General features: G+C 42.9%; 1 protein-coding gene across 2 annotated transcripts in view; it reads right to left on the bottom strand.

Annotated features, from left to right (window-relative positions):
* The window catches only part of KCNT2 (potassium sodium-activated channel subfamily T member 2), a 1359842-nt gene that overhangs the window by 623400 nt on the left and 719673 nt on the right, over positions 1–16769 (bottom strand). For both annotated transcript variants that reach the window (XM_077277827.1, XM_077277828.1), the window contains exon 14: positions 2277–2385. In XM_077277827.1, the coding sequence (XP_077133942.1) occupies positions 2277–2385 (109 nt within the window). The remainder of the gene's footprint in view (positions 1–2276; positions 2386–16769) is intronic.

Raw genomic sequence — 16769 nt, 5'->3', positions numbered from 1 at the left:
CCTTCTTTGCTTAAAATGAGCGCGTTTAGGGCCTTCCATGATGTCACGGCTTCTGATTGGTTGCGTGCTGCTCATGTGACCGCCACGCGACAAATCACAAGCTGTGACGTCATTCTCAGGTCCTAAATTCCGAATTCTAGGAATTTAGGACCTGAGAATTACGTCACGGCTTGTGATTGGTCGCGTGGCGGTCACATGAGCGGCACGCGACCAATCAGAAGCCGTGACGTCATGGAAGGTGCTGAACACGCTCATTTTAAGCAAAGCAGGCTGCCGGTTACCAGCGGTGATGTCCAGGGGCCTCCGGAGAGGTGAGTATATCAATATTTTTTATTTTAATTCTTTATTTTTTACATGGATATGGATCCCAGGGCCTGAAGGAGAGTTTCCTCTCCTTCAGACCCTGGGAACCATACACTGGGAACTTCCGATTCCGATTCCTGATACCACAAAAGTATCAGATCTCGGTATCGGAATTCCGATACCGCAAGTATCGGCCGATACCCGATACTTGCGGTATCGGAATGCTCAACACTAGAGGCAACACGACCACAACCCTGTTAGCCAGCATTCTAGAATATAATTTTAGATCAGTATTCAACAATGAATTGGCCTGTAGCTGCCACATTGCTCTGGGTCTTTTCCTTCTTTATAAATCAGTGAGATTCTTGCCTCCAGAAGGAGGCGTGGAGCCTCTTCACCCCTCTGAAGGGAATTACACATATTGAGGAGATGAGCGAGTAATGTTTCAGAATAGGATTTGTAATAAAATGCTGTGAAACCATCTGGTCCAGGGGCCTTCCCCTTTGGGTAACTCGACAGGGCAGACTGGAGCTCACCAAGAGTAAATGGTCTGGTAAGTTGTTGTTACTGGGTAGTAGTTAGGTGTTGGAGATTTAGATTTTTTTAAGAAGGTTTTAATGTCTCGCCTTCTTTGAGATTTTGCTTGCTCCCCTTCATTCGGGCACAATTGATAAAGGGTTTTGTAATAATGTAAAAATACCATTTCTATTTAGGAATACTTCTAGGTTTTGGAACCGTCTTTAGTTCTTATCGAATGTATAAAGGTGCGAGCCTGTCTCTTCTTAATTAGTGACATGGTTAATTTGAAAGCTTTTTCTCCATGGACACATATATATGTTTTTTTCAGGATGCAAAAAATTTAGCATATTGTTCTCTAAGGAGGTCTTTCAATTTTTGTATTTTGGCTGTATGTTCTATGAGAGTGTGTGGCAATAATGATTTCTTATGTTGGGACTCTAGGCGTATTATTTCTTCATGGAGAGAGTCCATTTCTTTATTTTTTTATTTTGTTTAAATGGGACGCAAGAGAGATGAGTTCTCTCCTTATCACGGCTTTATGTACCTCCCAAATTACTGAAGGTGGGACATAAGCATTATTGTTTAGTTCAAAATGTGTTTGAATAGCCTTATTAATACGCGATTTAGTGGAGGGCTTATCCAAAAGGGACTCATACAGTTGCCATGATCTGCAGGGGGAAAATTGTTTAGAAAGGTGCAAGTCAACTGTCACATAAGAGTGGTCAGAGAAGAGGGAAGGAATTATGTCTGTTTGTTGAATATTGGGCAACAGAGATCAAGGGGCAAAGAGATAATCGTTTCGATGGTACGAACCATGTGGATGTGAAAAGCATGTGTAATCTCTTAGTTGGATGCATATAGCGCCATATTAAGTTTAGTGAGAGAAGAGCAGCTTTAATCCTGGCCAAATCTTTTAGTGAGATTGCACTTTTTATTTTCGTTGTGTCTATCGTAGGTTCGAAAGCTAAATTAAGATCCCCACCCCAGAATGAGCAAGCCTTCTCTAAACTCTCTGATTTTCTTAAATATAGCTAATAACCATGTTATTTGTTTTTTGGCGCATAAATGGTCACCACATTTCATCCTGCCTTGCTGCAGCTCTAGCTACTTTGTCACTGCTGGGGGTAAAATTGGCATGAAAATGACAAACAGAGCAAAATTCTAAATGTTAGTGAAGCTTTGCGTTGTGCCAAAATTTAGCAAAAACTTTAAAAAACTTTTTACACCAGAATTCTGGCCTAAAAGCTTTGAAAAATTGGGACCTAAGTTCTTTTTACACAGTACCACATGGCATTCATATAAGTGAGTTTGGTTAACTTATTTATGAAGTTTCTGTTCCAATTTTGAAGAACACAGCTGAAAGTTTGATGGGATTGAGATGTATGACATAAGAACAGAATAAGTTGACAAACTTAAAATTGAACAAATTATTTTATATAAAATGTAATACTTACTGTCCTCTTGAGGTATGAACGAGCAAAGTGATTAATGTTGAGGTGGCTGGACATATGCAGTTTAGAGCAAGCATTGCATGTTTAAATTCTTCTTCACATACAACATGGTCTAAAAAGTAAAAGAAAAGTTTTTTTTTATTTTGACATTCATCTATAAATGACAAGTTTGCTGTGGGTTTAATCTGTTATATTAAAAACAATGTAGTTTGATAGGATTTTTTTAAATTATTTTTTATTAAATCTAATTAATAATGTTACTAATAAGAACACTTGTTTTCTGACAAGAACAAAAGTAAAATATCCTTTACAAGAAGAGAAAGTTTATGAGAAATTAATTTTTTTATGTAGATTTTTTGATTCTACATTAAAAAGTGTATATAACAGAAGCTGTGTTGTTAATAGTTTCAACTATCTGACAGATAATTGGATGAGAAGTTCTTTTAGATTTTTTCTCCATCAGAATAATTTCTGATTTTTTGTGCTCCCATTTCTCCATTGCTTTATGTATCCATGATTCCAATGTCAAATGTACAGTATGTATTGTAAAATAAACAGATTTAAAAAGAAGCTGTCATGCCTGCAAACAATATTAACTCTTTAACCCCCCAGCCTTTTTTCACCTTCCTGACCAGGCCATATTTTTCAATTTTTACCAGTGCCACTTTATGTGGTAATAACTCTGGAACGCTTCAACAGATCCCAGTGATTATGAGATTATGTTTTTGGGACAAGTTGTACTTCATATTATTGGTAAATTTAGGTCATTATAATTTGCATGTATTTATGAAAATATTGAAAATTTGAAAATAATTTGAAGATATTGCAATTTTAAAACTTTGATTTTTTTATTCCCTTAAACCAGATAGTTATAGTACACAAAATCGATTATAACATTTTCCACATGTCTACTTAACATCAGCATAATTATTCAAACCTATTTTTTTTGTTAGGAAATCAGAAGGGTTAAAAGTTAATAAGCAAGGGTTGTCAGCAATTTCTCATTTTTCCAACAACATTTACAAAACCAATTTATTTAGGGACCACATTCCATTTGTAATGATTATGCGAGACCTATGTAACAGAAAATACCCAAAAGTGACATCATTTTAAAAACTAAACCCTTCAAAGTTCTCAAAACCATATTTAGGAAGTTTAATAACCATTTAAGCCTGCTTTCACACTAGTGTCGGTACGGACCCGTCGCAGTGCCTCAGGCCGACGTACCGACGCATGCTGTGAAAGAAAAGCACAAAGGAGGCAGCGGAAGCAGTCTTACGACGCTTCCACTGCCCCATTGTAAGGTCTGGGGAGGAGGGGGTGGAGTTTCAGCCACGCATGTGCAGCGCCCCAGAGTCTGGTCGTTGCAGTGACGTCGCTCTTCCACCAGGGGGAGTGATGGTATGTCTGATTGCACTAAAAGAGTTCACCTTGCAGGTATCACAGACACACATTACACTTCACACTCCGGCCACCAGGGGGAGCAAAAGGTCCTATCTATTAGGCCACTCCTCACACATGGGTAAAACTGGGGGTTGGATAGGAAGTGAGACAGAAAGTAGCTGGGGAGAGTTAGAGAGAGGACCTGTCAGGGGTGGGATCCTGACAGCGCCTAGCACAGACAGATCGTTACGGAGCCGTGCCTGCGCCTTATAGCGGCAGACTCCTAAGAAAGCACACGAAGAGAAGCATATTGTGGAGAAGTGAGAAACGGGATCACAGCACAAAGGAGATAGAACCAGAAGGAGTCGTGCCTCAAGATCAGCAACATCCTTCTGAGGTGCGTAGCCGGCGGCCGGAACGCTGAGGAAGTAAGAGACTCTATGCATTACTTTGAACTACGGCCGGGCAGTTAACTTTAGGTTGGCTGTCTCACCTTTACACCTAATGAAGACAACGGAGGCAATTGTGGGAGAGGGGCGTCTCTAGGGTCCCTATAAAATAACTCCAGGCCTACCCCGTCATATGGGTGCGTTCTATCCATATCATCTGGGGGGACGCAGAGAAAGTACAGAAACATACACGACAGTTGTGAGGACTATCCCATGGTGCTCAGCAGGGAGGTACTATAACACACAGGCGCTGGTAGGAAGGTCACTGATTTCCACCTGTAAAGGGAACTCTGGATGTGCCTTTGGACCGGCCGGTCTCAGCCAGCCCTGTTAGCAGTGCTCTGGATTGCGGATGCCGAAGCCTTCAGTAAAGAGGTAAAGAGACTGCAACCCTGTGTCCTCGTTATTTACTGCGACCTACACTGTCACCTACATCTTCAATTGGGTGCCCCTTAGCAGGGCCACGGACCGGGTCAGGCCACCGTGACATCCCCAGAACAGAAAGAGAGACCCGGTACCGAGTACCCCGTTGCCCTGCGTTTGGGGGCTGCTCCACATGCGTGGTCAAAAATGGCAGACTAGATGCACAAAAAAAGTTACATGTAACGTTTTTTTGTGGCGGTGGTGCGCCAAAACACGACGCAACCGTTGCACGACGGTTGCGACGTGTGGCGATACGTCGCAATGCGTCGGTAATGTAAGTCTATGGGGAAAAAACACATCCTACAGACAATTTTGCAGGATGCGTTTTTTCTCCTAAACAACGCATTGCGACGTCTGCCGAAAAACGCTAGTGTGAAAGTAGCCTAGGATTCACTAGAATTAAAGCAATGTTACAGGAAATTTATCATGAGTATACCAATACCCCACATGTAGTGGAAAACTACTGTGTGGGCATACAACAGGGCTCAGAAGCACCACTTAACTTTTAGAGGGCAAAAATGGCTGGAATCGATAGTGGAAGTCGTGTTCCATTTGCAGACCTCCTGATGTGCCTAAACAGCAGAAATTCTCCACAAGTGACCCCATTTTAGAAACTATACCCCTCAAGGAACTTTTCCAAAGGTGTGTTAATAACCTTGAACCCACAAATGTTTAACAGAATTTTATAAAGTTGAGCCATGGAAATGAAAAGCCAAACCAGATCTCCACTTTGCACTGACGAGGGGCAGTACCCCGAAACACAGTGTCTGCAAATTGAGATTATGGTTTGGAGTTAATCCTAAGTCATGTGACAAAGCTTGTTAAAGGGTCAATATTGACTGTTAGGATTGCTATTTCCAATAAGTGGCACTAGAGTACTAGTCTCTTCCTCTCTGAAGAGACAATTTGCATATTTCCCATAGGGGCATTGCGGCTTTAAGTCTCCTCACCTCGACATGCTTAACATGTCACTCTCCACAAGGAGAAACAATACTTCTTGGATCCCAAACTAAATCTAGCAAATCATTCAGAAATAGTTTTTTTTTCTATGTCATTCACCATATGGTAAAAGTGATAAGACAGCTTTTCTCTTCAGGTCAGTACGGTTACAATTACACCACATTGATATATTTTTTGCTATGTTTTTTGCTGCTTTTGCACAATAAAAACAATTTTATAGAAATAATTATTTTTGCATCGCTATTCTGAGAGCTATAACTTTTTTATATCACCTCTGATGGAGCTGTATGGTGGCATATTTTGCTGGAAAAGTTGTGTTTTCAATGGTACCATTATTATTTCCATTTAACTTTTTTATTGTGTTTTATTTTACCTTTTGTTCAGCAGTATGATGAAAAAGCATAGGTTTTTTGCCATGTTTTTTATTTATTTATTTTTACGGTGTTCACTAAAGGAGTTAACTAGTGTAAAAGTTTTATAGAATGGGTCGTTCTAGAAGAAGCAAAACCAAATATGTCTACTTTTTATGTTTATTTTTGTTTTTACTTAAATTTACATAATTATTGTTACAATATTTTTTCATTTATTTTTTAAAAAATGTTTACAGTTTTTTTTTTTGCTTTATTTTTGCTTTTTTACTTACACCCTCTATGGGTCCACTCCTTGACATGACAGCTGGAGCTAGGGTATTACTTAAGACTAGTTCCCAGTGGTGGTTATGCGGACACAGCTCATGGCCACATAATCACCATGATGTACAGATATGTCATATGTCAAAGTGTGAAGAACCCCTTCCTAAATCCCTTCCCACCCCTTATTGGCCATGACATATAGATATATCAAAGGTCATGAAGGGGTTACTGTTGTGAATTCTGCTCTTGGGCTCCCTCCGGTGGTTATAAGTGGTAGCGCTGCTGTCTCTGGATCGCAGCATTTATCAGGTGTGGCCACTTTTTGCAATTCTGTCTGGGCTATTTAGTCTTGCTTGACCCTTTAGTCAGTGCCAGTTGTCCATTGTTCCTGGAGGATTCACATCCCTGCCTGGTCTCTCCTGCTTTGCTGTTCATTTCAACAAAGATAAGTTCTGGCCTTGATTTTTTGCAGTCCACATGCTGTGGGCCTTATTGTTCAGTTCTTTTCCATGTTTTTGTCTTGTCCAGCTTGGTCTGTATAAGGATTTGTTTAGCCAAGCTGGTATCTCAGGAGATGCAGATATACCCTCCATATCTTTAGTTAGATGTGGAGATTTTGTATTTTCTGTGGTGGATATTTTCTAGTGTTTTAATACTGACCGCATAGTACTCTGTCCTATCCTTTCTATTTAGCTAGAAGTGGCCTCCTTTGCTAAATTCTGATTTCAGTCTGTGTATGTTTTTTCCCTCTCCTCTCACAGTCAATATTTGTGGGGGGCTGTCTATCCTTTGGGGATTTTCTCTGAGGCAAGATAGTTTTCCCTTTTCTATCTCTATGGGTATTTAGTCCTCCGGCTGTGTCGAGATGTCTAGGGAGTGATAGGTACATTCCACGGCTACTTCTAGTTGCAGTGTTAAGTTCAGGGTCTGCGGTCAGTACAGGTACCACCTTCTCCAGAGTACGTCTCATACTGCTCCTAGGCCACCAGATCATAACAGTACAACTGGCCAACAATGAGTTAACCGCATCTCAGAAGAAGGGAAGGAAAGTGCTGATCCATTTTTTTTTTCTGTAGTCTGTTGTGGTTTTTTTTCCCTCTTTACCTCTGGGTGGCTCAGGAGTTTGGTGCTGGCATGGATGTTCAGGGATTGGCTTCTCGTGTGGATCAACTTGCTGCTAGAGTACAGGGTATTTCTGATTATATCGTTTAGACTCCGGTTTTAGAGCCTAGAATTCCAACTCCTGATTTGTTTTTTGGGGACAGGTCCAAATTTTTGAGCTTTAAAAATAACTGTAAACTGTTTTTTGCTCTGAAACCCCGTTCCTCTGGTGATCCCATCCAGCAGGTTAAAATTGTTATATCTCTGCTGCGTGGTGACCCCCAGGATTGGGCATTTGCCCTGGAACCTGGGAATCCGGCTTTGCTTAATGTAGACACCTATTTCCAGGCGCTTGGGTTATTTTATGATGAACCTAATTCAGTGGATCATGCTGAGAAGACCTTGTTGGCCCTGTGTCAGGGTCAAGAAGCGGCAGAATCATATTGCCAGAAATTTAGAAAATGGTCTGTGCTGACAAAATGGAATGAGGATGCCTTGGCGGCAATTTTCAGAAAGGGTCTTTCTGAATCCGTTAAAGATGTTATGGTGGGGTTCCCCACGCCTGCTGGTCTGTGTGATTCTATGTCTCTGGCCATTCAGATTGATCGGCGCTTGCGCGAGCGCAGAATTGTGCACACTATGGCATTGTTTTCCGAGCGGAGTCCTGAGCCTATGCAGTGTGATAGGATTGTGTCTAGAGCTGAACGACAAGGATTCAGACGTCAGAATAGGTTGTGTTTTTACTGCGGCGATTCTGCTCATGTTATTTTTGATTGCCCTAAGCGTACCAAGAGAATCGCTAGTTCTGTTACCATCAGTACTGTACAACCTAAATTTCTGTTATCTGTGACCCTGATCTGCTCATTATCATCATTTTCTGTCATGGCATTTGTGGATTCAGGCGCCGCTCTAAACTTAATGGACTTAGAATTTGCCAGACGTTGTGGTTTCCCCTTGCAGCCTTTGCAGAGTCCTATTCCTTTGAGGGGCATTGATGCTACACCGTTGGCTAAAAATAAACCTCAGTTTTGGACACAGCTGACCATGTGCATGGTGCCAGCCCATCAGGAAGATTGTCGTTTTCTGGTGTTGCATAATTTGCATGATGCTATTGTGCTGGGTTTCCCATGGTTACAGGTGCATAATCCGGTATTAGATTGGAAATCTATGTCTGTGACTAGTTGGGGTTGTCAGGGGGTTCATGGTGATGTTCCTTTGATGTCAATTGCCTCCTCCCCCTCTTCTGAAATTCCTGAGTTTTTGTCAGATTTCCAGGATGTATTCAATGAGCCCAAGTCCAGTTCCCTTCCACCGCATAGGCACTGTGATTGTGCTATTGACTTGATTCCAGGCTGTAAGTTCCCTAAGGGCTGACATTTCAACCTGTCCGTGCCAGAACATACCGCCATGCGAAGCTATGTTAAGGAGTCTTTGGAGAAGGGGCATATTCGGCCATCTTCTTCACCATTGGGAGCAGGTTTTTTTTTTGTTGCCAAGAAGGATGGCTCCTTGAGACCCTGTATTGATTATCGCCTCTTGAATAAGATCACGGTCATATTCCAATACCCTTTGCCTTTGCTTTCTGATCTGATTGCTAGGATTAAGGGGGCTAGTTGGTTTACTAAGATTGACCTTCGAGGGGCATATAATCTTGTTCGTATTAAGCAGGGTGACGAATGGAAGGCCATTTTGAATACCTTGTGATGCCATTCGGACTCTAATGCTCCATCTGTGTTTCAGTCGTTCATGCATGATATATTTCGGAATTATCTTGATAAATTCATGATTGTATATTTGGATGATATTTTGATTTTTTCAGATGATTGGGAGTCTCATCTGAAACAAGTCAGGATTGTATTTCAGATCCTTCGTGATAATGCCTTGTTTGTGAAGGGGTCTAAGTGCCTCTTTGGAGTACAGAAGGTTTCTTTTTTGGGCTTCATTTTTTCTCCCTCATCTATAGAAATGGATCCCGTTAAGTTTCAGGCCATTCATGATTGGATCCAGCCCACATCTGTGAAGAGCCTTCAGAAATTCTTGGGCTTTGCTAATTTTTATCGCCGTTTCATTGCCAACTTCTCCAGTGTGGTTAAACCCCTGACCGATTTGACGAACAAAGGCGCTGATGTGACGAATTGGTCCTCTGCGGCTGTTTCTGCCTTTCAGGAGCTTAAACGCCAATTTACTTCTGCCCCTGTGTTGCATCAGCCGGATGTTTCTCTTCCTTTTCAGGTTGAGGTTGACGCTTCTGAGATTGGGGCAGGGGCCGTTTTGTCTCAGAGGAATTCTGATGGTTCCTTGATGAAACCGTGTGCCTTCTTTTCTCGAAAGTTTTCGCCTGCGGAACGCAATTATGATGTCGGCAATCGTGAGTTGTTAGCTATGAAGTGAGCATTTGAGGAGTGGCGACATTGGCTTGAGGGGGCCAAGCACCGTATTGTGGTCTTGACCGATCATAAGAATCTGATTTACCTCGAGTCTACCAAACGTCTGAATCCTAGACAGGCCTGATGGTCCCTGTTTTTCTCCCGTTTTGATTTTGTGGTCTCGTATCTTCCGGGTTCTAAGAATGTTAAGGCTGATGCCCTCTCTAGGAGCTTTTTGCCTGATTCTCCTGGGGTCCTTGAGCCGGTCGGCATTCTGAAGGAGGGGGTGATTCTTTCTGCCATCTCCCCTGATTTACGACGGGTTCTTCAGGAATTTCAGGCTGATAAACCTGACCGCTGTCCAGTGGGGAAACTGTTTGTTCCTGACAGATGGACTAGTAAAGTGATTTCTGAGGTTCATTGTTCTGTGTTGGCTGGTCATCCTGGGATTTTTGGTACCAGAGATTTGGTTGGTAGGTCCTTTTGGTGGCCTTCTTTGTCACCGGATGTGCGTTCTTTTGTGCAGTCCTGTGGGACTTGTGCGCGGGCCAAGCCTTGCTGTTCCCGCGCTAGTGGGTTGCTTTTGCCTTTGCCGGTCCCTGAGAGGCCTTGAACGCATATTTCTATGGATTTTATTTCGGATCTTCCGGTTTCCCGGAGGATGTCGGTTATCTGGGTGGTTTGTGACCGGTTTTCTAAGATGGTTCATTTGGTACCTTTGCCTAAATTGCCTTCCTCTTCTGATTTGGTTCCGTTGTTTTTTCAGCATGTGGTTCGTTTGCATGGCATTGTGGAGAATATTGTGTCCGATAGAGGTTCCCAGTTTGTTTCTAGGTTTTGGCGGGCCTTTTGTGCTAGGCTGGGCATTGATTTGTCTTTTTCTTCCGCATTTCATCCTCAGACAAATGGCCAAACCGAGCGAACTAATCAGACTTTGGAAACTTATTTGAGATGCTTTGTGTCTGCTGATCAGGATGATTGGGTGGCTTTCTTGCCATTGGCCGAGTTTGCCCTTAATAATCGGGCTAGTTCTGCTACCTTGGTTTCACCCTTCTTTTGTAACTTTGGTTTTCATCCTCGTTTTTCTTCAGGGCAGGTTGAGCCTTCTGATTGTCCTGGGGTGGACTCTGTGGTTGACAGGTTGCAGCAAATTTGGGCTCATGTTGGTGAAAATTTGGTGTTGTCTCAGGAGGGGGCTCAGCGTTTTGCTAACCATCGTCGGTGTGTTGGTTCCCGGCTTCGGGTTGGGGATTTGGTCTGGTTGTCTTCCCGTCATGTTCCTATGAAGGTTTCTTCTCCTAAGTTCAAGCCTCGGTTTATTGGCCCTTATAGGATTTCTGAGATTATCAATCCAGTGTCTTTTCGTTTGGCCCTTCCAGCCTCTTTTTCCATCCATAATGTTTTTCATAGATCTTTGTTGCAGAAATATGTGGTGCCCGTTGTTCCCTCTGTTGATCCTCCTGCCCCGGTGTTGATTGATGGGGAGTTGGAGTATGTGGTTGAGAAGATTTTGGATTCTTGTTTTTCGAGGTGGAAGCTTCAGTATCTTGTCAAATGGAAGGGTTATGGCCAGGAGGATAATTCTTGGGTTGTTGCCTCCGATGTTCATGCTGAGGATTTGGTTCATGCCTTTCATTTGGCTCGTCCGGATCGGCCTGGGGGCTCTGGTGAGGGTTCGGTGACCCCTCCTCAAGGGGGGGTACTGTTGTGAATTCTGCTCTTGGGCTCCCTCCGGTGGTTGTAAGTGGTAGTGCTGCTGTCTCTGGATCGCAGCATTTATCAGGTGTGGCCACTTTTTGCAATTCTGTCTGGGCTATTTAGTCTTGCTTGACCCTTTAGTCAGTGCCAGTTGTCCATTGTTCCTGGAGGATTCACATCCCTGCCTGGTCTCTCCTGCTTTGCTGTTCATTTCAACAAAGATAAGTTCTGGCCTTGATTTTTTGCAGTCCACATGCTGTGGGTCTTATTGTTCAGTTCTTTTCCATGTTTTTGTCTTGTCCAGCTTGGTCTGTATAAGGATTTGTTTAGCCAAGCTGGTATCTCGGGAGATGCAGATATACCCTCCATATCTTTAGTTAGATGTGGAGATTTTGTATTTTCTGTGGTGGATATTTTCTAGTGTTTTAATACTGACCGCATAGTACTCTGTCCTATCCTTTCTATTTAGCTAGAAGTGGCCTCCTTTGCTAAATTCTGATTTCAGTCTGTGTATGTTTTTTCCCTCTCCTCTCACAGTCAATATTTGTGGGGGGCTGTCTATCCTTTGGGGATTTTCTCTGAGGCAAGATAGTTTTCCCTTTTCTATCTCTAGGGGTAATTAGTCCTCCGGCTGTGTCGAGATGTCTAGGGAGTGATAGGTACATTCCACGGCTACTTCTAGTTGCAGTGTTAAGTTCAGGGTCTGCGGTCAGTACAGGTACCACCTTCTCCAGAGTACGTCTCATGCTGCTCCTAGGCCACCAGATCATAACAGGTTACGATGTAGATAAGCATTTCATCTGCAGGTTAATAGCATTCTATAGCTTCCCAGCCACTCTAAAAGCCCAATTACAAGGGGAGAATTAACTTTTTTTCTTCTGGAAACTTCCGGCCTTCAGTCATACAGGCTCGGCCAATACAATTTTAGTCACTGCTCAGTATACAATGAGAGGCGGCGGTAAGCACAGTCTGGACATTAGCTGACTGCCATCTCTGGACTGATGCATATCTGTTAGACAGTGTGCTTACAGTCGCTACTTGCTGTGTGCGTAGCAGTGACTGAAGCCTTGCCGGCTGTGCCTGTAAAGCTGAAGGCTACTGGATTAAAGTTCATCTGCTGGTTATTATAATTTGAAGACAAGTTTCCTTCAAGATTTAGAGTCACATTGTGCAAGTAATGAAAATCTGCAAAAACATACGTGCGTACAATTTTTTGAAGAAGTGACAAAATAATGAATAGTTTATTTAACTTCAATTAGGACAGAATACACTTGTTTGTGGCTGTAGTAATTATTTACCATTGTAATTGTACTTATCTTGAAAGCAATTTCTGTTAGAAGTAATACAGTGAAATAATGAACTATCTAGAAAACTGCCTAATTTTACAGTATTCCTTAACTCATTTGCTTCTTCATGATTCAATATTGATATTAAAGTTATTTGTATCTCCAAACTGCAAACAATATCATATTGGAATCTTTCAGAAAAATAAGTGAGCATTTTATATTAAAATGAGTCACACTGAAGGAGATAGTAGGAAACATTTCTTTTTCCAATAACATAACATCTGTAACCAAAAGAACAGCATCTACACTGAGGAGCAAAAGGGTAATGATAGTTTGAAGTTTTGAATTTAAGGCTGTGTGCACACGATGCGGATTTAGTGCGGATCTGCAGCGTTTTTTTCAGCGCAGAATTGCTGCAGATCCGCACTGTGATTTACAGTACAATGTAACTCAATGTAAAAAAAAAAAAAACTGTGCACATGGTGCGGAAAAATCAGTGCGGAATTGCTGCGGATTTGAAAGAAGTGCATGTCACTTCTTTTGTGTGGATCTGCAGCGTTTCTGCACCCTTCCATTATAGAAATCCGCAGTGGTAAAAACTGCAGAAAATCCGCACAAAATCCGCATCAATTCCGCACAAAAACCGCACTAAATCCGCATAAAAACCGCAGCAAATCCGTAGCTTCGGATTCTGCCAGGAGATGCGGATTTTGTGCAGAAAATTCTGCACCCCTTTTCCCTCTGTGTGCGCATAACCTTAGGCTCCATCCACAATCCACTAATGCTTCGAATGTGAAACTGCCATAATTTTCTAGACAATCATCTTGGCTATCTAATACATAAATTTCACTTGCACCTGTTTAGCATATGATTAGTTATGCAGATTCTTTTCATCTCACTGCATCACTTTCACCAGAGTAGAAATAGTATATTATGGACAGACAGGTTTTCCACTATGCCCAATCCAGCAGATGGACACCCAACCAGGAGTGTTCACATTTAAACTAATGATGGCCTTACACCACAAAAATGGCATCGATTTCACCACAGTATAGATAGTATAATAGGGATCGACAGGTCTTCCACTACACCCAATTGAGCAGATGGACACCCAACCAGGAGTGTTCACATTTCCAAAAATTATTGGCAGACACCAACAAAGTGGCATCAATTTCATTACAGTATAGATAGCATAATATGGACCGACAGATTTTCCACTACATCCAATCCAGTATATGGACACTCAATCAATAGTGTTCACATTTCCAAAAATTATTGTCAGACACCACCAAAGTGGCATCAATTTCACCACAGTAGAAATAGTATAATATGGACCGATAGATCTTCCACTATGCCCAATCCAGCAGATGGACAGCCAACCAGGAGTGTTCACATTTAAACTAATGATGGCCTAACACCACAAAAGAGGCATCAATTTCACCACAGTATAGATAGTATAATATGGACTGACAGATCTTCCACTACACCCAACCAAGCAGATGGGCACTCAACCTGGAGTGTTCATGTGACACCCCAGGGTCCTGGTTGTCACAGTGACATTGCTTTCCTCACGGGGAGAGTGATGTCATGCTTGGAAGCAAGGGAAGATCTCTTCTATCAGGTAAACACAAACATGCAACATGTTTGCACTCCAGGCCAGAAGGGGAAGCTCTGAACCTGGTTTTCAGGGGAACTTCCCTAGAAACATATTCTGGCTGGAGGGGAAGTGAGTGAGTAGTCTGTCAGGAGGACAGAGAAGAGAGCAGTCAGACAGTGATTGTCAGAAGGAATTATGGGGCCGTGCAGCCAGAGTTGCTACAGCTCCTGGGGAAAGAGAATTCAGAAGGAAAGAACAAATTATAACAGAACAAGGCATAATTAAGGCGGGACAATCAGAGTACTAAATAGTGCTCAGAAGACCCGCAATCAAGAAAACGAACTCGCTCCATATAAATCATTGAAAAAAGGAGTACCAGCGGAGCCAAAGAATAATGCAAAATATAAGTGTTTATTAATTCACAAGCATAAAGATGCATAAATACATGATATACAAATAGAAAAGGGAAGGTTAAAACAGAGTGAGTCACTTGCCAAGACCACACCGCAAAGTCCCACACATAGAGTGCTGCTAGGGAAGCAGATAAATATTTTAGCCGTATCACCACTGTGGGAGACAAATGCACGCACCACACTAAAAAATGAAGGTAACAGGACACTGCTTACCACTAGAATGCAGGGGAGCGGTGTGGACCAGGCAGGGACCGATCCGTAGAGAACCCCAACGCGCGTTTCGCAACGCGAATGTTTGGCTTTCTCAAGTGGAGGTGCCCCAAGGCAAATCAGGACCCTTCAAATAGTGCAAAATCTTACCCATGTGACGGTGTCACATGGGATACCTGGACCAATAGCCGCCAGCGATGCGGCGCATGCGCACCTGCGGCGCCCCATCCCACGTCAGAGCTGGCATCAGGCGTCACTACAGACGTCGCCGGGGGACCCAGCGGTGCCTGCGCGAGACCGGGGAGACGCCGCTCCGAACAGGAATGCGTGGAGCCGCAAGCAGCGCATGCGCACCGCGGCGTACCGGGCCATGGTAAGAAAATATGAGAAATACATGTATACACATGTGTATATATATACACACCCATATACATGTGCGACATAACCCGCCATATGTGATACTGTAAATAAAAATCCAAAACAGAACCAATTTGTTATACAAATGTACAGATTACAAGCAACGAAACACAGAAAATTTTTCATATATAATACATGGATGTCCATATCACATTAATATAAAGGATGCTTGTAAAGATGGTAGCGCGTGTATATGTTGCTGCATATGATGAAATACACATAAACGAGATGTCCTGAGAGCCGGAATGGGACAGAGTACAATGTAAACTAAAAAATAACACAAAAAGAAAATACAATGAATAAAAACAATTTAAAAACAGAAACAGTCCCAAATAAGAGACCCACATTACCGGGAACCCAGATATATAGGCTGGGCAGGGGCGCAACAGGAAGTAATGAATCCACAAATAATCTAAGAGGAAACGGTAACAAGGCTGAGATAAATAATATATAAGTATGCCTAACCCAGGAAAGAAGAAAAGCTGAGGGATTCATTGAGTCCATTGGGGTCAGGGTGTTGAGGCGGACAATCCAGGCCGCTTCCCGTTGTGCCAATACTTTCTTATAATTTCCACCTCTGACCCCGAGATGGACACACTCAATCCCTCTAACCTGAAGAGACCCCGCATCACAGTTATGGAATTGTTTGAAATGGCGGGGGAGTGTCTTTAGGTCAGAATCGTCGTCGGTGGTCCGTGCCGCACCTATTTCCCTAACATGTTCACGAACGCGTATGCGGAGCTCTCTGGATGTGAGTCCCACATAAATCAGAGAGCATCCGCACATAGCATAGTACACGACATTAGACGTACCACATGTAATGTGTTGTCTGATGTCGTATACCTTAGATCCATCGGAGGATTTAAAGGATGCGATTCGTGGCATGTTAGCACATGCAAGGCAATGGCCGCACTTAAAAGACCCCAACAATGGGCCCCTAGTGCCAAATGGATTCAAAGGCGGGGGGATATAATGGCTCCGAACTAAAAAATTACCAAGATTGGGGGATCTTCTGGCGGTCATTGATGGAAACTCTCCCAAAGCAGAAACTAATGCCGGTTCTGTCAACAGAACAGGCCAGTGCTTATTTAAAATTTGTCGGACGTTTGACCATTCATGATTATACGTCGTGATGAAACGGACTCTGTCTGCTTTAGTACACATGCCCCGTACATCTTTTTTTGAATATAGTAGGTCCCTCCGAGGTGTCCTTCTGGCTCTTTCGTACCCCCGCTTGATGGCCCTACGACTATAGCCCCTTGCCTCAAAACGAAAGAACAAATTGTAGAATGCGTGCAGGAGAGCAAAGCACAGGAGTGTGACAACTGGAGAGGATAGCTGTGACTGGGCTACCTCCCTGCAGGGCACAGATTCCCTGTAGACCAGAAGACCGAGGATGTGTCGGACTCCATGAGGCACAGAAGAAACCGGCAGGACAGCTGGATTACACATCACCTGTCTGCCCTAATACCCAGGAGGCACAGTGGCACATAGAGCCTTGGTCATGATAGAGACCCTCTAAAAAAGCTCAAGCCACCTGTCATACAGGTAAGTGTCCCAC

Source organism: Ranitomeya variabilis, chromosome 8 (genome assembly GCF_051348905.1).
Source record: "Ranitomeya variabilis isolate aRanVar5 chromosome 8, aRanVar5.hap1, whole genome shotgun sequence".
NCBI classification, from domain to species: Eukaryota; Metazoa; Chordata; class Amphibia; order Anura; family Dendrobatidae; genus Ranitomeya; species Ranitomeya variabilis.
This window is presented reverse-complemented; position numbering and strand designations above follow the sequence as displayed.